The sequence below is a fragment of the Bombina bombina genome, chromosome 7 (genome assembly GCF_027579735.1).
Source record: "Bombina bombina isolate aBomBom1 chromosome 7, aBomBom1.pri, whole genome shotgun sequence".
Taxonomy (NCBI): domain Eukaryota; kingdom Metazoa; phylum Chordata; class Amphibia; order Anura; family Bombinatoridae; genus Bombina; species Bombina bombina.
This window is the reverse complement of record NC_069505.1, coordinates 193574746-193597679: the sequence shown is the minus strand read 5'-3', so window position 1 is coordinate 193597679 and position 22934 is coordinate 193574746. Positions and strand designations below refer to the sequence as shown.

The following is a 22934-nucleotide window of genomic DNA, read 5'->3' as shown; positions in this document are numbered from 1 at the left end:
GGCCCGGTATTCCTTTCGTCCCTCCCCCCATATTTAAAAAATTGTTTCCTATGGTCGACCCCAGAAAGGACTTATGGCAGTCAGTCCCCAAGGTCGAGGGAGCGGTTTCTACTTTAAACAAACGCACCACTATTCCCATAGAGGATAGTTGTGCTTTCAAAGATCCTATGGATAAAAAATTAGAAGGTTTGCTTAAAAAGATGTTTGTTCAGCAGGGTTACCTTCTACAACCCATTTCATGCATTGTCCCTGTCACTACAGCCGCATATTTCTGGTTTGATGAACTGCTTAAGGTGCTCGATAGTGACTCTCCTCCTTATGAGGAGATTATGGACAGAATCAATGCTCTCAAATTGGCTAATTCTTTCACTCTAGACGCCTCTTTGCAATTGGCTAAGTTAGCGGCTAAGAACTCTGGGTTTGCTATTGTGGCGCGCAGAGCGCTTTGGTTGAAATCTTGGTCGGCTGATGCGTCTTCCAAGAACAAGCTACTAAACATTCCTTTCAAGGGGAAAACGCTGTTTGGTCCTGACTTGAAAGAGATTATCTCTGATATCACTGGGGGTAAGGGCCACGCCCTTCCTCAGGATCGGCCCTTCAAGGCAAAAAATAGACCTAATTTTCGTCCCTTTCGTAAAAACGGACCAGCCCAAGGTGCTACGTCCTCTAAGCAAGAGGGTAATACTTCTCAGGCCAAGCCGGCTTGGAGACCAATGCAAGGCTGGAACAAGGGAAAGCAGGCCAAGAAACCTGCCACTGCTACCAAGACAGCATGAAATATTGGCCCCCGATCCGGGACCGGATCTGGTGGGGGGCAGACTCTCTCTCTTCGCTCAGGCTTGGGCAAGAGATGTTCTGGATCCTTGGGCGCTAGAAATAGTCTCCCAGGGTTATCTTCTGGAATTCAAGGGACTTCCCCCAAGGGGGAGGTTCCACAAGTCGCAGTTGTCTTCAGACCACATAAAAAGACAGGCGTTCTTACATTGTGTAGAAGACCTGTTAAAAATGGGAGTAATTCATCCTGTTCCATTAAGAGAACAAGGGATGGGGTTCTACTCCAATCTGTTCATAGTTCCCAAAAAAGAGGGAACGTTCAGACCAATCCTAGATCTCAAGATCTTAAACAAATTTCTCAAGGTCCCATCGTTCAAGATGGAAACCATTCGAACTATCCTTCCTTCCATCCAGGAAGGTCAATTTATGACCACGGTGGATTTAAAGGATGCGTATCTTCATATTCCTATCCACAAGGAACATCATCGGTTCCTAAGGTTTGCATTCCTGGACAAACATTACCAGTTCGTGGCGCTTCCTTTCGGATTAGCCACTGCTCCAAGGATTTTCACAAAGGTACTAGGGTCCCTTCTAGCGGTGCTAAGACCAAGGGGCATTGCAGTAGTACCTTACCTGGACGACATTCTGATTCAAGCGTCGTCCCTTCCTCAAGCAAAGGCTCACACGGACATTGTCCTGGCCTTTCTCAGATCTCACGGCTGGAAAGTGAACGTGGAAAAGAGTTCTCTATCCCCGTCAACAAGGGTTCCCTTCTTGGGAACAATTATAGACTCCTTAGAAATGAGGATCTTTCTAACAGAGGCCAGAAAAACAAAGCTTCTGGACTCTTGTCGGATACTTCATTCCGTTCCTCTTCCTTCCATAGCTCAGTGCATGGAAGTGATCGGGTTGATGGTGGCGGCGATGGACATAGTTCCTTTTGCGCGCATTCATCTAAGACCATTACAACTGTGCATGCTCAGTCAGTGGAATGGGGACTATACAGACTTGTCCCCGAAGATACAAGTAAATCAGAGGACCAGAGACTCACTCCGTTGGTGGCTGTCCCTGGACAATCTGTCTCAAGGGATGATGTTCCACAGACCAGAGTGGGTCATTGTCACGACCGACGCCAGTCTGATAGGCTGGGGCGCGGTCTGGGGATCCCTGAAAGCTCAGGGTCTTTGGTCTCGGGAAGAATCTCTTCTACCGATAAATATTCTGGAACTGAGAGCGATATTCAATGCGCTCCAGGCCTGGCCCCAGCTTGCGAGGACCAGGTTCATACGGTTTCAATCAGACAACATGACGACTGTTGCGTACATCAACCATCAGGGGGGAACAAGGAGTTCCCTAGCGATGGAAGAAGTAACCAAAATTATTCTTTGGGCGGAGTCTCACTCCTGCCACCTGTCTGCTATCCACATCCCAGGAGTGGAAAATTGGGAAGCGGATTTTCTGAGTCGTCAGACATTGCATCCGGGGGAGTGGGAACTCCATCCGGAAATCTTTGCCCAAGTCACTCACCTGTGGGGCATTCCAGACATGGATCTGATGGCCTCTCGTCAGAACTTCAAAGTTCCTTGCTACGGGGCCAGATCCAGGGATCCCAAGGCGGCTCTAGTGGATGCACTAGTAGCACCTTGGACCTTCAAACTAGCTTATGTGTTCCCGCCATTTCCTCTCATCCCCAGGCTGATAGCCAGGATCAAGCAGGAGAGGGCGTCGGTGATCTTGATAGCTCCTGCGTGGCCACGCAGGACTTGGTATGCAGATCTGGTGAATATGTCATCGGCTCCACCTTGGAAGCTACCTTTGAGACGAGACCTTCTTGTTCAGGGTCCGTTCGAACATCCGAATCTGGTTTCACTCCAGCTGACTGCTTGGAGATTGAACGCTTGATTTTATCGAAGCGAGGATTCTCAGATTCTGTGATCGATACTCTTGTTCAGGCCAGAAAGCCTGTGACTAGAAAGATTTACCACAAAATTTGGAAAAAATATATCTGTTGGTGTGAATCTAAAGGATTCCCTTGGGACAAGGTTAAGATTCCTAGGATTCTATCCTTCCTTCAAGAAGGATTGGAAAAAGGATTATCTGCAAGTTCCCTGAAGGGACAGATTTCTGCCTTGTCGGTATTACTTCACAAGAAGCTGGCAGCTGTGCCAGATGTTCAAGCCTTTGTTCAGGCTCTGGTTAGAATCAAGCCTGTTTACAAACCTTTGACTCCTCCTTGGAGTCTCAATTTAGTTCTTTCAGTTCTTCAGGGGGTTCCGTTTGAACCCTTACATTCCGTTGATATTAAGTTATTATCTTGGAAAGTTTTGTTTTTAGTTGCGATTTCTTCTGCTAGAAGAGTCTCAGAATTATCTGCTCTGCAGTGTTCTCCTCCTTATCTGGTGTTCCATGCAGATAAGGTGGTTTTACGTACTAAACCTGGTTTTCTTCCAAAAGTTGTTTCTAACAAAAACATTAACCAGGAGATTATCGTACCTTCTCTGTGTCCAAAACCAGTTTCAAAGAAGGAACGTTTGTTGCACAATTTGGATGTTGTTCGCGCTCTAAAATTCTATTTAGATGCTACAAAGGATTTTAGACAAACATCTTCCTTGTTTGTTGTTTATTCAGGTAAAAGGAGAGGTCAAAAAGCAACTTCTACCTCTCTCTCTTTTTGGATTAAAAGCATCATCAGATTGGCTTACGAGACTGCCGGACGGCAGCCTCCCGAAAGAATCACAGCTCATTCCACTAGGGCTGTGGCTTCCACATAGGCCTTCAAGAACGAGGCTTCTGTTGATCAGATATGTAGGGCAGCGACTTGGTCTTCACTGCACACTTTTACCAAATTTTACAAGTTTGATACTTTTGCTTCTTCTGAGGCTATTTTTGGGAGAAAGGTTTTGCAAGCCGTGGTGCCTTCCATTTAGGTGACCTGATTTGCTCCCTCCCTTCATCCGTGTCCTAAAGCTTTGGTATTGGTTCCCACAAGTAAGGATGACGCCGTGGACCGGACACACCTATGTTGGAGAAAACAGAATTTATGTTTACCTGATAAATTTCTTTCTCCAACGGTGTGTCCGGTCCACGGCCCGCCCTGGTTTTTTTAATCAGGTCTGATATTTTATTTTCTTTAACTACAGTCACCACGGTACCATATGGTTTCTCCTATGCAAATATTCCTCCTTAACGTCGGTCGAATGACTGGGGTAGGCGGAGCCTAGGAGGGATCATGTGACCAGCTTTGCTGGGCTCTTTGCCATTTCCTGTTGGGGAGGAGAATATCCCACAAGTAAGGATGACGCCGTGGACCGGACACACCGTTGGAGAAAGAAATTTATCAGGTAAACATAAATTCTGTTTTTTATGTTGGGGGGTGGGGGTTTGTAATGTTAGTGGGTCTTTGTAAATTTTTTTCAGGTAAAAGAGCTGTTTAACTTAGAGCAATGTCCTACAAAAGGCCCTTTTAAGGTCTATTGGTAGTTTATTATAGCTTAGTTTTTTTTATTTTGGGGTGTTTACTTTTTTTTTTAAATGGGTATTAGAATAGAAATAATTATTATTATTTTTGATAATTCGTTTGTTATTTTGTGTAATGTTTTTTGTCGTTTTGGGGTGGGTTTTTCTTTTTAAAATAGACATTTTTTTATTTTTAATGGGCAACAAAAGAGCTGAATGCCCTTTTAAGGGCAATGCCCATACAAATGCCCTTTTCAGGGAAATGGGTAGATTAGGTTTTACTTTATTTTTATTTTGAGGGTTTAGAGGTGGGGGTTTGTATACTGTTAGGGGGAGTTTGTTTTTCTTTTGTAGAAAAAGAGCTGATATCTTTAGGGCAATGTCCTACAAAAGGCCCTTTTAAGGGCCCTTGGTAGTTTATTATACTGTAGATTAGGGTTTTTTATTTTAGGGTGGGTTTTGGTTTTTTTAAAGGGTATTAGAATAGGAATAATTTTTATTGTTTTGGATAATTTTGTTTGTTATTTTTTGTAATGGTAGTTTTTTTTAATTTTTTGTATTTTTAGTGTTTTTTATTTTTTGTAATGTTAGGTTTTAGTGTAAGGCAGCTTAGGTTTTATTTCACAGGTAAGTTTAGATTTATTTTAACTAGGTAGTTAGTAAATAGTTAATAACTATTTACTAACTAGTCTACCTAGTTAAAATAAATACAAACTTATCTGTGACATAAAATTAAAACCTAAGCTAGATACAATATAACTATTAGTTACATTGTAGCTATCTTAGGTTTTATTTCACAGGTAAGTATGTATTAACGCCTAGATTTGGAGTTCTGCGTTAGCCGTCAAAACCAGCGTTAGGGGGTCCTAACGCTGGTTTTGGCCGCCTGCTGGTATTTGGAGTCAGTCAGGAAAGGGTCTAACGCTCACTTTCCAGCCGCGACTTTTCCATACCGCAGATCCCCCTATGCCATTTGCGTATCCTATCTTTTCAATGGGATCTTTCTAACGCCGGTATTTAGAGTCTTGGCTGAAGTGAGCGTTAGAAATCTAACGACAAGACTCCAGCCGCAGAGAAAAGCTAGGAGTTAAGAGCTTTCTGGGCTAACGCCGGTTCATAAAGCTCTTAACTACTGTGCTCTAAAGTACACTAACACCCATAAACTACCTATGTACCCCTAAACCGAGGTGCCCCCACATTGCCGCCACGCTATAAAAAATTTTTAAACCCTAATCTGCCGACCGCACACCGCCGCAACCTACATTATACCTATGTACCCCTATTCTGCTGCCCCTAATATCGCCGACCCCTATATTATATTTAATAACCCCTAATCTGCCCCCCCAACGTCGCAGCTACCTACCTACAATTATTAACCCCTAATCTGCCGACCGGACCTCACCGCTACTATAATAAATGTATTAACCCCTAATCCGCCTCACTCCCGCCTCAAAAACCCTATAATAAATAGTATTAACCCCTAATCTGCCCTCCCTGACATCACTGACACCTAACTTCAAGTATTAACCCCTAATCTGCCGACCGGACCTCGCCGTTACTCTAATAACTGTATTAACCCCTAAAGCTAAGTATAACCCTAACACTAACACCCCCCTAAATTAAATATAATTTTATCCTAACGAAATAAATTAATCTTATTAAATAAATTATTCCTATTTAAAGCTAAATACTTACCTGTACAATACACCCTAATATAGCTACAATATAAATAATAATTATATTGTAGCTATTTTAGGATTTATATTTATTTTACAGGCAACTTTGTATTTATTTTAACCATGTACAATAGCTATTAAATAGTTAATAACTATTTAATAGCTACCTAGTTAAAATAAATACAAAATTACCTGTAAAATAAATCCTAACCTAAGTTACAATTAAACCTAACACTACACTATCAATAAATAAATTAACTAAACTATCTACAATTATCTACAATTAAATACAAATAAATACACTAACTAAAGTACAAAAAATAAAAAAAGAACTAAGTTACAAAAAATAAAAAAATAATTTACAAACATTATAAAAATATTACAATTTTAAGCTAATTACACCTACTCTAAGCCCCCAAATAAAATAACAAAGCCCCCAAAATAAAAAAATGCCATACCCTATTCTAAAATAAAAATTGTAAAGCTCTTTTACCTTACCAGCCCTTAAAAGGGCCTTTTGCGGGGCATGCCCCAAAGAATTCTGCTCTTTTGCCTGTAAAAAAAACATACAATACCCCCCCCAACATTACAACCCACCACCCACATACCCCTAATCTAACCCAACCCCCCCTTAAATAAACCTAACACTAAGCCCCTGAAGATCTTCCTACCTTGTCTTCACCACGCCGGGTATCACCGATCTGTCCAGAAGAGGGTCCGAAGTCTTCATCCTATCGGGCAAGAAGAGCTCCTCCAGGTAGGTATAATCTGATTGGCTGATGGAATCAGCCAATCAGATTGAAGTTCAATCCGATTGGCTGATCCAATCAGCCAATCAGATTGAGCTTGCATTCTATTGGCTGATCAGTACAGCCAATAGAATGCAAGCTCAATCTAATTGGCTGATTGGATCAGCCAATCTGATTGAACTTCAATCTGATTGGCTGATTCCATCAGCCAATCAGATTATTCCTACCTTAATTCCGATTGGCTGATAGAATCCTATCAGCCAATCGGAATTCGAGGGACGCCATCTTGGATGACGTCCCTTAAAGGAACCTTCATTCGGACTTAGGATGTCGGTGAAGAAGGATGGCTCCGTGTCGGCTGCTTGAAGATGGACCCGCTCCGCGCCGGATGGAAGAAGATAGAAGATGCCCCCTGGATGAAGATGTTTGCCGGTCCGGATGTCCTCTTCTTGCCCGATAGAATGAAGACATTGTACCCTCTGGAGGAGCTCTTCTTGCCCGATAGGATGAAGACTTCGGACCCTCTTCTGGACGGATCGGTGATACCCGGCGTGGTGAAGACAAGGTAGGAAGATCTTCAGGGGCTTAGTGTTAGGTTTATTTAAGGGGGGTTTGGGTTAGATTAGGGGTATGTGGGTGGTGGGTTGTAATGTTGGGGGGGGTGTTGTATGTTTTTTTTACAGGCAAAAGAGCAGAATTCTTGTGGGCATGCCCCGCAAAAGGCCCTTTTAAGGGCTGGTAAGGTAAAAGAGCTTTACAATTTTTATTTTAGAATAGGGTAGGGCATTTTTTTATTTTGGGGGGCTTTGTTATTTTATTAGGGGGCTTAGAGTAGGTGTAATTAGCTTAAAATTGTTGTAATATTTTTATAATGTTTGTAAATTAGTTCTTTTTTATTTTTTGTACTTTAGTTAGTGTATTTATTTGTATTTAATTGTAGATAAATGTAGATAGTTTAGTTAATTTATTTATTGATAGTGTAGTGTTAGGTTTAATTGTAACTTAGGTTAGGATTTATTTTACAGGTAATTTTGTATTTATTTTAACTAGGTAGCTATTAAATAGTTATTAACTATTTAATAGCTATTGTACATGGTTAAAATAAATACAAAGTTGCCTGTAAAATAAATATAAATCCTAAAATAGCTACAATATAATTATTATTTATATTGTAGCTATATTAGGGTTTATTGTACAGGTAAGTATTTAGCTTTAAATAGGAATAATTTATTTAATAAGATTTAATTTTTTTCGTTAGAATAAAATTATATTTAACTTAGTGGGGTGTTAGTGTTAGGGTTAGACTTAGCTTTAGGGGTTAATACAGTTATTAGAGTAGCGGCGAGGTCCGGTCGGCAGATTAGGGGTTAATACTTGAAGTTAGGTGTCGGCGATGTTAGGGAGGGCAGATTAGGGGTTAATAATATTTATTATAGGGTTTTTGAAACGGGAGTGAGGCGGATTAGGGGTTAATACATTTATTATAGTAACGGTGAGGTCCGGTCGGCAGATTAGGGGTTAATAATTGTAGGTAGGTAGCGGCGACGTTGGGGGGGGCAGATTAGGGGTTATTAAATATAATATAGGGGTCGGCGGTGTTAGGGGCAGCAGATTAGGGGTACATAGTTATAATGTAGGTTGCGGCGGTGTACGGAGCGGCAGATTAGGTGTTAAAAAAAATATGCAGGTGTCAGCGATAGCGGGGGCGGCAGATTAGGGGTTAATAAGTGTAACATTAGGGGTGTTTAGACTCGGGGTACATGTTAGGGTGTTAAGTGCAGACTTAGGAAGAGTTTCCCCATAGGAAACAATGGGGCTGCGTTAGGAGCTGAACGCTGCTTTTTTGCCGATGTTAGGTTTTTTTCAGCTCAAACTGCCCCATTGTTTCCTATGGGGGAATCGTGCACGAGCACGTTTTTGAAGCTGGCCGCGTCCGTAAGCACTGCTTGTATTTAGAGTTGCAGTGGCGGTAAATTATGCTATACGCTCCCTTTTTGGAGCCTAACGCAGCCTGTGAACTCTTAATACCAGCGTTGTTTAAAAGGTGCGGGGGGGAAAAAGCACGCGTAGCTAATGCACCCCTTTGGCCGCAGAACTCTAAATCTAGGCGTTAGTTTTAAATAGGTATTATTTAGTTAATAATTGTAACTTTAATTTAGCTTTATTTTAATTATGTTAAAGTTAGGGGGTGTTAGGGTTAGGGTTAGAGTTAGGGTTACGTTAGGGTTAGGTTTAGGGGTTAATATAGTTTAATTTAGGTTGTTGCGATGTGGGGGGCTGGCGGTTTAGGGGTTAATAGGTTTATTTAGTAATAGTGATGTGGGAGGCCAGAGGTTTAGGGGTTAATAACTATTTAGTGGCGGCAGAATAGGGGTTAATAGATTTATTATAGTGTGAGCGATGTTGGGGTGCAGGGGAATAGGGGTTAATAACTTTAGTATAGTGGCGGCGCCGGCGATATCGGGAGCGGCGGATTAGGGGTTAATAGATTTATTTAGGTGGCAGCGATATTGGGAGCAGCAAATTAGGGGTTAATAAGCTTATGTAGGTGTCGACGATGCCGGGGGCAGCCGATTTGAGGTGTTTAGCTGTGGGGTTTATGTTAGGGTGTTAGGTTTAAAGGTTACTTTTTTCCCCCCATAGACATCAATGGGGCTGCGTTACGGAGCTTTTCATTTCGCGATCGCAGGTGTTAGCTTTTTTTCTGACCCGCTCTCCCCATTGATGTTTATGGGGAAAGCGTGCACGAGCACGTCAAAACAGCGCTTGAATTGTGTGCGGTATGGAGCTCAACGCAACCATATCGAATGCACAAGCCGCCTGTTTCAAAACTTGTAAAGCTGCCCTATAGGGGGTGAAATAACGCAACTTTTGTTGCATTCGTTAAATTCCCTATAGCACGCATAACTTGTAATCTACCTGAAAGTAAATTATTATTGTTGCATAATATTTGCCTTTACCCACAATGCAATTTTCTGCTTAAATATTGATGAACTACTAATTATAAAGATTAAAATGATTTGTATTATTGCAGAGATGCGCTGTATCATTATACACAGCAACAAGCTGAAGGAAAGCAGCACGTCAGGGTGGGGCTGTGCTTTGTTCTCTGCTTTCCTGAGATTTTATATTGTTCGTTTTTGCATGTTGTGAAACAAACTTCTGCTTATAACCCAAATCACAAGGTCAGAAGATCTGCAGGTGTGCACAGTGTCATAAAACAGGTGTGCACAGCATCAGACAGGTGTGCACAGCGCCAGACAACAGGTGTGCACGGTGTCAGAAAGGTGTGCACAGTGTCAGACAGGTGTGCACAGTGTCAGACTGGTGTGCACAGTGTCAGACAACAGGCGTGCACAGTGTCAGACAACAGGTGTGCACAGCATCAGACTGGTGTGCACAGCATCAGACTGGTGCGCACAGGGTCAGACTGGTGCACACAGCGTCAAACAACAGGTGTGCACAGCGTCAGACAGGTGTGCACGGCGTCAGACAACAGGTGTGCACAGTGTCAGACAACAGGTGTGCACAGTGTCAGACAGCAGGTGTGCACAGTGTCAGACAACAGGTGTGCACAGTGTCAGACAACAGGTGTGCATAGCGTCAGACAACAGGTGTACACAGCGTCAGACAACAGGTGTGCACAGTGTCAGACAACAGGTGTGCACAGTGTCAGACAACAGGTGTGCACCGTGTGCACAGCGTCAGACAACAGGTGTGCACAGCGTCAGACAACAGGTGTGCACAGCGTCAGACAACAGGTGTGCACAGTGTCAGACAACAGGTGTGCACAGCGTCAGACAGGTGTGCACAGCGTCAGACAACAGGTGTGCACGGTGTCAGACAACAGGTGTGCACGGTGTCAGACAACAGGTGTGCACGGTGTCAGACAACAGGTGTGCACAGCATCAGACAACAGGTGTACACAGTGTCAGACAATAGGTGTGCACAGCGTCAGACAACAGGTGTGAAGAGTGTCAGGCAACAGGTGTGTGCAGCGTCAGACAACAGGTGTGCACAGTGTCAGACAACAGGTGTGCACAGTGTCAGACAACAGGTGTGCACAGCGTCAGACAACAGGTGTGCACAGTGTCAGACAACAGGTGTGCACAGCGTCAGACAACAGGTGTGAAGAGTGTCAGGCAACAGGTGTGTGCAGCGTCAGACAGGTGTGCACAGTGTCAGACTGGTGTGCACAGTGTCAGACAACAGGTGTGCACAGTGTCAGACAACAGGTGTGCACAGCGTCAGACAACAGGTGTGAAGAGTGTCAGGCAACAGGTGTGTGCAGCGTCAGACAGGTGTGCACAGCGTCAGACAGGAGTGCACAGTGTCAGACAGGTGTGCACAGTGTCAGACTGGTGTGCACAGTGTCAGACAACAGGTGTGCACAGCATCAGACAACAGGTGTGCACAGCATCAGACAACAGGTGTGCACAGCATCAGACAACACACCTTATTACAAGTGACCAATCACACAAGTATAAATAAGTCACACAACACCAGCACCTAGATGTAGATTTAATCCTGAAATATAAACCTACATTTCCCTAATGATGTTGCCCTTTGTGAAATGTTCAGGGGTGACAAAGCAGTAGGATCTGTTAGAAGCACTAGAATATGGTAAAAGAGATAGGACGGCAGCACTCCACCCTCGGGAGTATGGGCTTTATGGCAGCTATGGTTAATACTAATACTGTGGTTATCCTCTTTTTGCAGAGACAAGAGATAAGGTCTGTGACCCGGTTGTGTTTCAGGATGCAGTGAGCTTTGATCAGAAATCGATCGATTCCTACGATCCCAGCTTGCAAGGTTTGTACTGGAGAATTTTTACCAAACTGCAGAGCTGCTATATGGGCTGATGCACAATGTGCTCCTAGAGAACCGTACAGGAATGTCCCAGCATGTGTCCCAAATTAACGCTATTGAGCTCTATAGACAAATATTACAGTAACTCCCTGTTGGTAGTTTCAGTATTACAATGAGTTTAATTAATCATTTTGACATTAATAGGCACAGCGAGGTCTGAATACAATAGGTTTTTGCAGACAAACTGACAGCTACTGACTGTATGAACAATAACAATGTACTATGTCATTAAATTTATTTTAAAATGATGCCCTGAGTCTTGTTGTACCGGGGGAAACATATCCTATAATACTGTAGTTGTTAACATATGAAAAAAAGTCATGTAATACTGACCACACCCACGGGTGATTTCCCTTTCAAACACCAATTGTAAATTATACACAAAATAAACAGAATATTAGAGCCTTCTTACAAGGGGAGCACAAAGGTGTTACACGTCCATAGGAAAACAGAATAATCAGAGAATGTTTAGCATGTCTAGCGTACCCTATATTTTCAGTAGGTATTGTGAGCACGCTAAACACCCCAGTGATATGTATGTATAATCGGAATGTAGTGGTTCTTTATGTAAATTACAGCTGTAAAACTTTTTTGAAATAATTAAACAAGAGCAACCTAACACATGACCCTCACAGTCCAATAAGAGCTCTTTAGTATAAATGGGAGGAACAATAATGATGAATAAATTAATAATTCTGGTGTAGTTGTTTGGTTGGTGAAATTATAGAAGCTTGTTATAGATTCCTCCTGCTGTAAAATAAATCTGGGATTTTGACATTTTTTGACAATGGCTTCTGATACTTATGAAATACAGAGCTCTGACTTGTACACTTGTTTCAGATACACAAAATCCGTCTCTAAAACAGAACTCAGAACCAGAGGAAGGAAATGACTATAATAGTACCAATCCCACCCAAGATGGGCATGCAACTGACCAATCAGATGTTTTTAAGCATCCCGATGACGATCAGCAGGGGACCACAGACCCAGAGTCTGTCATCACAGATGATTATTTGATTGAGACAATTGAACCAACAGACAATTCTATTTATCATTCAGGAGATGGCAGACTCCAGGATGGCCAAATACCTTTCAGTGACTACACAGACCAAGACAATTTAATAAATGATGAAACGACAACAGATCTATCTCATCATGGTGACCATGCCCTTTTTGAAACTAATAATAATGGAATTGATGATGTTACAAGTGCCACCGATTCAGATGCAGAAAAGACAGATGAAGATCACCCACATGACCATGGTATGTTTAAAGTTCTTGAACTAGGGTTGATACAGGTTTCATTGCCTAGTGCTATATTGCTTATAGATGTTCTAGATAAATTGCTTTCATAATGGAAACAGTTATGGGTACATAGCCAGACAGAGATGATTGTCTACAGGGAGCCCACAGCTTCTATATCTAGTTGACATACGAATTCTGTAGCAGCTCTTGTACCATGATCTTTCACACATCTGCAGACCACAGTATTTATCTATACTTATTGGTTATAACAAATATGTGCTGCCAGAAGTCTAGATGGTACACATGGCTCAGACCAAGGATACAATAAAGGGCATGTGTAGTGACTTTCACTAAGTACAGGAAGAATCACCAGTAGAAATATTACTGCTTGTAGTTCGAAGCATGGTCAGTGGTATTTCTCTCATGCATTGTAGATATATCAAATAAGATAACACGAGGGTTGACTCTGTGGACAGGTTTCCTCAAACTTAATGAATATAGGCTAATGCATGTCTATTAAGTCTTTATCATAAAGGCTTCATCAGTTAAATGATCTGCTATAAAAGTGCAGTGAGATTTCCTGAGTTTCATTTTCTGACTAATTCCTGGTATGGTCTAAAGTCATATCTGACACATGTCACTGTACGGAGGTGTAAAATCAGTAATGGTAGATTTATGTATACAGGTAAGTCAGCGTAAGGTAGGTCGTTAAATACACTTACATGGTGGATTCTAGGACAGTAATAATTATGCATAATGTCATTACACTATAACTAGAGACTTAGTTTTCATCCTTGAGCACCTCTGTTGTGTTATTCTGCAGATCACTCGTCTAGTGATGGTGCTAAGAAGGGAGGGAGAATGGTTGACCACACTCATGACCACGACCTTGAACATGATCCATCAGCCAACGGATCAATCAGTGCAACCTCTCCAAAGCAAAGACGAGGTGCCCTGGTCCCAGGTAAGTCTAAAAATGCAGTGCTTTGTTTGAGTTTTCACTGGGCACCTGTTAAAGGCTAGACTTGGTTATGTCACCTAATGTACAACATATCAGCACATGCAAGAGCTGAGCATATTTATTAAATATCCCATCAATATCAATGTGTATATATACTGTATCTATATATGTGTGTATAATATATATATATATATATATATATATATAAATTTATGTCTAAATATGTGTATGTATACATATATGTATATGTCTATGTATGTAAATACATATGTATATGTATGTGCAGACATACATACATATAAACACATGTATACACATATACACACACATACTGTATATACAATATATAGTTGCAAAGCGACCATATAGGGACAGAAAAACTGTGCACAGTCTGCCCATCCTGACAACGTAAAATATGCATTTAGAGGGGTTAGCAGTGGTGCGGATGGAAACAGATTTCAATAGGATTCTTATAACACCAGTACTGTTAGTGACAATTACAAAAGTGCGAGTCAGACTTACAATCCAATATAAAAATGAAATATAAAAACACACCATTTGTAGATGTTGTTCTGAACTAACTTTTCCTGCAGATCCCATTAGCTGTACATGATATCACATAGTTATAACATATACATATGTATATGTCCCTATACATATCTAAATATATGCCCTTTCCCTGTAAACTGCATCTCTAAAAGGAATGAATGGAGCTTCAATGAATCAATACATGTATGTTAATAAACCTCTAGATTGTCTCCTGTACCTAGATGTGTATAATTTGAAAAGCCAAAACTGGGCTCAAAAATCTGTTGATAAGAGACTAAAGAATGTATTGTGATTACTAAGAACTTTTCGGCTCCATAGGGAAAATAGAGCTTTTCGGCTCCATAGGGAAAATAGAGCTTTTATCGAGGTTGTGAAACCCATTTGCTACAGCGAGAATCAGCCTGAAAATCTGATGTTGTGATCACAATGAATATAAAGTAGCGTTTTAGCCCAAACATGAGCCAAAAAAGCTGCTGACGAGTGATTGTGATTGAGGTCATAATCAGTAGGTAAACTGCAATCTCACCCTCACACCAGACCCAGATAATGATATTCATGGCCCTAGGTAAGATATGGACTGTTATTACAGCTTCCTTATCTAATCAAAAATAATTAAATCCATTACTGCCGAAGCAGCTACTACAACCCATGTACAGGCACACAAACACATCCACCTACATATGTACACACTCATAAACTTACATACACACACATACATATATATATAAATACACACATACATATGTACACACACACATGAACATACATACATATGTACACACTCATAAACCTACATACACACACATGCATATATATATATAAATACATATGTACACACACACGAACATACATACATATGTACACACTCATAAACCTACATACACACACATGCATATATATATAAATATATATTATAAATATAAATATGAGCATAAGTTTATGAGCATATATATATAAATACACACATACATATGTACACACACACATGAACATACATACATACATATGTACACACTCATAAACCTACATACACACACACATATGTACACACACATAAACATACATACTCATATATAAATACACACATACATATGTACACACACACATAAACATACATACATACATATGTACACACTCTCATAAACCTACATACACACACATACATATATTTATATATAAATACACACATACATATGTACACACACACATGAACATACATACATATGTACACACTCATAAACCTACATACACACACACACACATACATATGTACACACACATAAACATACATACTCATATATAAATACACACATACATATGTATACACACACATAAACATACATATGTACACACACATAAACATACATACTCATATATAAATACACACATACATATGTACACACACATATACATACACATATATACATACACATATATGCATACATATGTACACTCACATAAACATACATACACATAAATACATACACACACATACATATGTACCCACACATAAACATACATATACATATGTGCACTCACATAAATATACACTAATATACATACATACACCAAACACACACACATACTGTACACAATACACATGCATACGTACACACATAAACATAATACACATACAGTATATACATATACACAAACATACATATGTACACACATAAACTTGCAAACACATATATACATACACACATACATATGTACACACATACACAAGTTCATACACATACATGCACATATATATATATATATATGTATACACGCATACACATACATATGTACACACATATATACTTACTCACATAGATACAGATATTTGTTTCTAATGACACGATGAGTCCACGGATCATCTAATTACTAATGGGAATATCACTCCTGCCCAGCAGGAGGCGGCAAAGAGCACCACAGTGAAAGCTGTTAAATATCACCTCTCTTCCCTCCCACCCCAGTCATTCTCTTTGCCTACATTAGAGCAAGGAAGTGGTAAAGTTAGGCAGGGATCATCACAAGTTTCTAAGGTTTGCATTTCTGGACAAACACTTTCAATTTGTGGCTCAGCCCTTCGGCCTTGCCACAGCTCCCAGAGTTTTCTCAAAGTTTCTGGGATCCCTGTTGGCGGAGCTCCGATTACGGGGCATTGCAGTGGCACCCTATATAGACGACATCCTGGTCCAAGCGCCATCCTTTCAACAGGCAATGTTACACACGGAAATGTTGCTATCCTTCCTGCGAGATCACAGATGGAAGGTAAATTTGGAAAAGAGTTCCTTAGTTCCAAATACAACGGTGATTTTCTTGGGAACTATAATAGATTCACTATCAATGAAGATTTTTCTGACAGAAGTCAGGAAATCAAAGATTTTCGATTCTTGCCTAGCGCTTCAGTCCGCTCCTCGGCCTTCAGTGGCTCAGTGCATGGAGGTAATTGGGCTGATGGTGGCGGCAATGGACATCATCCCGTTTGCTCGTTTCCACCTCAGACCTCTGCAGTTAAACATGCTCAGTCAGTGGAACGGAGATTATGCGGATTTGTCTCTGCGAATACAGCTGGAGTAGGAGACAAGGGATTCTCTTCTTTGGTGGTTGTCTCAAGATCATCTCTCCTAGGGAACCTGCTTTCGCAGACCCTCCTGGGTGATTGTGACAACGGACGCCAGCCTTCTGGGATGGGGAGCAGTCTGGGGCTCTCTAAAGGCTCAGGGAACTTGGACTCAGTCGGAGTCTGTTCTGCCCATAAATATTCTGGAGCTGAGAGCAATCTTCAATGCTCTTCTGGCCTGGCCTCAGTAAGCCTCGGCCCGGTTCATCAGAGTCAGTGGCTTACATCAATCATCAGGGAGGAACGCGGAGTTCCTTAGCCATGACAGAGGTAGCCAAGATAATTTGGTGGGTGGAGACCCACAATTGCTGTCTGTCAGCGATCCACATCCCAGGGGTGGACAACTGGGAGGCGGACTTCCTGAGCAGACAGACCTTTCACCCGGGGGAGTGGGAACTCCATCCGGAAGTGTTTTCCATCCTGATTCTCAAATAGGGTCAACCGGAATTGGATCTCATGGCATCTCGTCAGTATGCCAAGCTTCCGAGGTACGGATCGAGGTCAAGGGACCCTCAGGCGGTACTGATAGACGCACTGGCGGTACCTTGGAATTTCAGTTTTGCATACCTATTTCCCCCGTTTGCTCTTCTTCCTCGAGTCATTGGTCGAATCAAGCAGGAGAGGGCATCGGTGATCCTCATTGCACCGGCGTGGCCTCGCAGGATTTGGTATGCAGATCTGGTGGACATGTCATCTCTTCCACCTTGGAGACTTCCGTTGAGGAAGGACCTTCTACTTCAAGGGCCCTTCCTTCATCCAAATCTAGTTTCTCTGAAGCTGACTGCTTGGAGATTGAACTCTTAATTTTATCCAAGCGGGGGGTTTTCAGAACCGGTCATTGAGACCATGATTCAGGCTCGTAAACCTGTGACTAGAAAGATTTACCACAAGATATGGCGTAAATATCTATATTGGTGCGATTCCAAGGGCTACTCTTGGAGTAGAGTTAGGATTCCTAGGATTCTGTCCTTTCTCCAAGAAGGTTTGGAGAAGGGATTATCGGCTATTTCCCTAAAGGGTCAAATATCTGCCTTGTTTATTTTGTTACATAAACGTCTGGCGGACGTACCAGACGTGCAATCCTTTTGTCAGGCCTTGGTCAGGATCAGGCCCGTGTTCAAACCAGTTACTCCTCCCTGGAGTCTTAATTTAGTCCTTAAGGTTCTTCAAGGGGCTCCGTTTGAGCCTATGCATTCCTTAGATATTAAGTTGTTATCTTGGAAAGTTTTGTTTCTTGTCGCTATTTCTTCTGCTCGTAGAGTGTCAGAGCTCTCGGCATTACAGTGTGGGTTTCCTTACCTTATTTTTTATTCGGATAAAGTGGTTTTGAGTACAAAATTAGGGTTTCTACCTAAAGTGGTTTCCAACCGGAACATTAATCAGGAGATTGTTGTTCCTTCCTTGTGCCCTACCCTACTTCTACTAAGAAGGAACGACTTTTGCACAATCTGGACGTGGTTCGTGCACTGAAATTCTATTTACAGACGACTAAGGATTTTCGTCAGTCTTCTGCCTTATTTATGGTTTTCTCTGGAAAATTTAAGGGTCAGAAAGCTACGGCTACTTCCCTTTCTTTGTGGCTGAAGATTATCATACGTTTTGCCTATGAAACTGCTGGACAGCAACCTCCAGAGAGAGTTACGGCTCATTCCACGAGGGCTGTTTCTTCCTCATGGGCATTCAAAAATGAAGCTTCGGTGGAACAGATTTGCAAGGCTGCAACTTGGTCCTCTCTTCACACTTTAAAAATTCTATAAATTTGACACTTTTGCCTCGGCTGAGGCCGCTTTTGGGAGAAAGGTTCTTCAAGCAGTGGTGCCTTCCGTTTAGGTTCCCTGTCTTGTCCCTCCTTTATCATCTATGTACTCTAGCTTGGTTATTGATTCCCATTAATAATTAGATGATCCGTGGACTCATCGTGTCATTAGAAAGTAAACAAAATTTATGCTTACCTGATAAATTTCTTTCTTTCTTGACACAATGAGTCCACGGCCCACCTTGTTCTTAAGACAGTTTGTTACTAAATGTTATAAACTTCAGACACCTCTGCACCTTGTTGCTTCCTTTCTCTCCTTTACTTTGGTCGAATGACTGGGGTGGGAGGGAAGGGAGGTGATATTTAACAGCTTTTGCTGTGGTGCTCTTTGCCGCCTCCTGCTGGGCAGGAGTGATATTCCCATTAGTAATTAGATGATCAGTGAACTCATCGTGTCAAGATATAAATAAATTTATCAGGTAAGCATAAATTTTGTTATACATACACACATATATACATACACACATACTTATATACACACATATTTTACCTTTTATATGTTTATATGTGTGTAACTACTATATTTTAATTGTTTTGTGATACTTTTATTGTAGCCCTAACATTTTACTTCAGGTCTCAAGTCGCACTTACTTCTTTAGCGCTGTTACATATTGCACTTCAGTACAACACATAAATCACAACTTGTAATGTGAGTGAAGTTTAGCGCGGCCGTGTTATCCATTGAAAATATATGAGTGCTAAAGGTATGTCAGCTGCGCTAAACATTCTCTGGGTATTCAGTTTTACCATTCACTTGTAATATCCAATTGCAAGCTAATCTTAGAGCTCCACTTGTAATCTTGGCCCATTTATTTTACCACAGGTTCAATTCTAACCATATCAAGACTGTGTTTCTCTATTTCATACATATTAACTACTGTCCATGAGTGAGATTACAAGTTGTACGGTATAGATGTAGCGTACACACCGTGCCATATGGGGCCGTACCACTATTTCTATACCACAGCCATTACAAGTTGCGAAAAAACTTTATTTTGTTGTGCAGTATGGTGCGTTAATCTCCATACCGCACAAAAGACAAGTCCTGATTTGACGTACTCGTGCACGTATCCCCCCATAGACATCAATGGAGAAAAAGCCTAACACCTGCGATTGCGAAATGGCGATCGCAATAACACATTCCCCATTGATATCTATAGAGACAATAAAGTTTATTATAAATCTAACACCCTAACATAAACCCCTAGTCTAAATACCCCTAATTCGCTGCCCCCAACATCACAAACACTAAATAAAGATATTAAACCCTAATCCGCCGCCCCCTACATTCCCAACACTACAATAAACCTATTAAACCCTAATCTGCCGCCCACGCGCATCGCTAACAGCTAAATAAAACTTTTAACCCCTAATCCGCCGCCCCCGCATCGCAAATAAACTAAACCTATTAATCCCTAAACTGCAAAACACCCACATTGCGACTACATAAATTAAACTATTAACCCCTGAACCTAACACCCCCCTAACTTTAGATTAAACTTTGAATATATTAAAATAAAATAAAAATACCAGTGAAATCAATAAAACCTAAGTTTTAACTATAAACAAATCTAACATTACTAAAAGAAAAATAATATATACCAAAAATAAAAAACCTAAATTAAAAAATCCTAACACTACGGAACCCCCCCCAAAAAAAAACAACCTAACATTACGAAAACAAACTCTAAAATAAAATTACTTAAAAAAAAAATCTAAGATTACCGAAAATAATAAACAAAATTACCCAAAATAAAAAAATTAAACCTAATCTAATACCCCTATTTATAGTTTAAGCTTAGTTTTTTTATTTCACAGGTAAGTAATTTATTTTAAGGTAGTTATATTGTAACTTTAATTTAAAGTTAAAGGGTTGTTAGGTTTAGGGGTTAATAGTTTAATATAGCTTGTCACGATGTGGGGGGTCGGCAGTTTAGGGGGTTAATAGGTTTATTTTAGTAGTAGCGATGTGGGGGGTTGACAGTTATGGGTTAATAGCTTAATTTAGTTTGTTGCGATATGGGGGGACGGTGGTTTAGGGGTTAATATGTTTCTTTAGGGAGTCGTGATGTGGGGGTCAGCGTTTTAGGGGTTAATAGGTTTATTTAGTGTTGGTGATGCGGGGCAGCGGATTAGGGGTTAATACTTTAATTTAGGTAATCGCAATGTGGGTGGGCGGCAAATTAGGGGTTTATGGGTTTATTATAGTATTTGTGATGCGAGGGGTGGCGGTTTAGGTGTTAATAGGTAGGTTATGGGTGTTAGTGTACTTTGTAACATTTTTGTTATGAGTTTTGTGAAATATTTTGTTTTGCAAAATCCATAACTACTGATCTATGATTGCGGATTGGATCGTTGTGGTATAATCTATAATGCTAGCTGAATAGCCATACCGCACAACTTGTAATACAAGTGAGCTAAACATTCCACACTCAAAGGCCATTTTTTAAGTGCGGAATGGATTGTTGCGGTATAGGCTAAAACGCTAGCGGAATAGATGTACCGCACGACTTGTAATACGGGTAAGCTGACTATTCCGCACACAAAGGCCAATTTTTCAGCGGTATAGCCTGACTGCACAACTTGTAATCTACCTCCATATTGGCAATATATCATCCTAATAGCAACTCTGTGCCCCTCGTGAGTTAGCGGAGGGCTTGTCTAATGTTTTGTTTATTTGTTCTAATCCCACTACTAGGTCAGTATGTATTAATACAGAGGTATTATATTATACTAGGTATTTAGTTATTTGTTCTAATCCCACTACTAGGTCAGTATGTATTAATACAGAGGTATTATATTATACTAGGTATTTAGTTATTTGGGCTAATCCCACTACTAGGTCAGTATGTATTAATACAGAGGTATTATATTATACTAGGTATTTAGTTATTTGGGCTTTGTCTGTAGAACATGGAGACTTATGACTTCCTTTCATTTACAGATTGGTTAATCGTCACTGTGTCCCTCGTGTGCCTGGGCCTGATCCTCTCTGTCTGCATCGCCCTCAACAGCAGCAAATTGTAAGAACCCACTTTACTTCTGTCATTTTGTAAGCCACTGACTAATGTATAGCGCTGGCTCCTCGAGGGCGGCTCCCATGATAGACTTAAACTATGAAATGTAAGAGGCGATAAGTGAAACTTGTGCAAAAGGTTTTAAAGTAATAAGCGTCTGCTCCGCTGAATAGGTGGTGAGTGCACTAATTAGCCAGCAGAAGACAAAGATACGCATAAAGTGATGTAGGTGAGGCTGAATATGGGCACAGTGCTAAAGACAAAGGTCAGGTAAGGTTTTAGGCCTCTAGGTATCAAAGTCTGGCGGACCTGATCCGACAGTGCAGATCAGGTCCGGACCGCCAGACTTCGCTGAATACGGCGAGCAATACGCTCGCCGTATTCAGCATTGCACCAGCAGCTCACAAGAGCTGCTGGTGCAACACCGCCCCCTGCCAGCAGGGGGGTGTCAATCAACCCGATCGTACTCGATCGGGTTGAATTGCAGTGATGTTTGTCCGCCTGCTCAGAGCAGGCGGACAGGTTATGAAGCAGCGGTCTTTGTGACCGCTGCTTCATAACTGCTGTTTCTGGCGAGCCTTCGGGCTCGCCAGAAACACGGGGCATCAAGCTCCATACGGAGCTTGATACATATGCCCCATTGGCTTTACAGCTGGAAGGAGAATGATTACATGAGATGGGGCAAACTTTTTTATCTTAGTAAAGTGATCAATCTATGAAAATTGATATATAGAGTATCTTGTCAAAATATTCTGCTTGACGTTACCACCATTGTTTATTAATAATGTACCCAGAGAATAACCAGGCAAGATAGTGCCTAAAGGTGATTATGGATCTCAGGTTAACAAAGGAAAACTGACCCTACGCTGTACATGGGTCCTGTGGGTGTCTAGTGGAAAGATGATACAGTGACAGTGCCTGTGTGTGATCATATACGTTACTGTCTGTATAAATGATACAGTAAGTGACAGTGACTGTGTGTGATCATATACGTTACTGTCTGTATAAATGATACAGTAAGTGACAGTGACTGTGTGATCATATACGTTACTGTCTGTATAAATGATACAGTAAGTGACAGTGACTGTGTGTGATCATATACGTTACTGTCTGTATAAATGATACAGTAAGTGACAGTGCCTGTGTGTGATCATATACGTTACTGTCTGTATAAATGATACAGTAAGTGACAGTGCCTGTGTGTGATCATA

At 41.2% G+C, this 22934-nt stretch overlaps 1 protein-coding gene across 1 annotated transcript in view; it reads left to right on the top strand.

Moving 5' to 3' along the window:
• CD44 (CD44 molecule (Indian blood group)) overlaps positions 1 to 22934 on the top strand; it is a 154665-nt gene that overhangs the window by 122673 nt on the left and 9058 nt on the right. Inside the window, exons 4-7 of the mRNA XM_053720526.1 lie at positions 11375 to 11467; positions 12365 to 12787; positions 13593 to 13733; positions 21651 to 21729. Coding sequence (XP_053576501.1) covers positions 11375 to 11467; positions 12365 to 12787; positions 13593 to 13733; positions 21651 to 21729 — 736 coding nt within the window. The remainder of the gene's footprint in view (positions 1 to 11374; positions 11468 to 12364; positions 12788 to 13592; positions 13734 to 21650; positions 21730 to 22934) is intronic.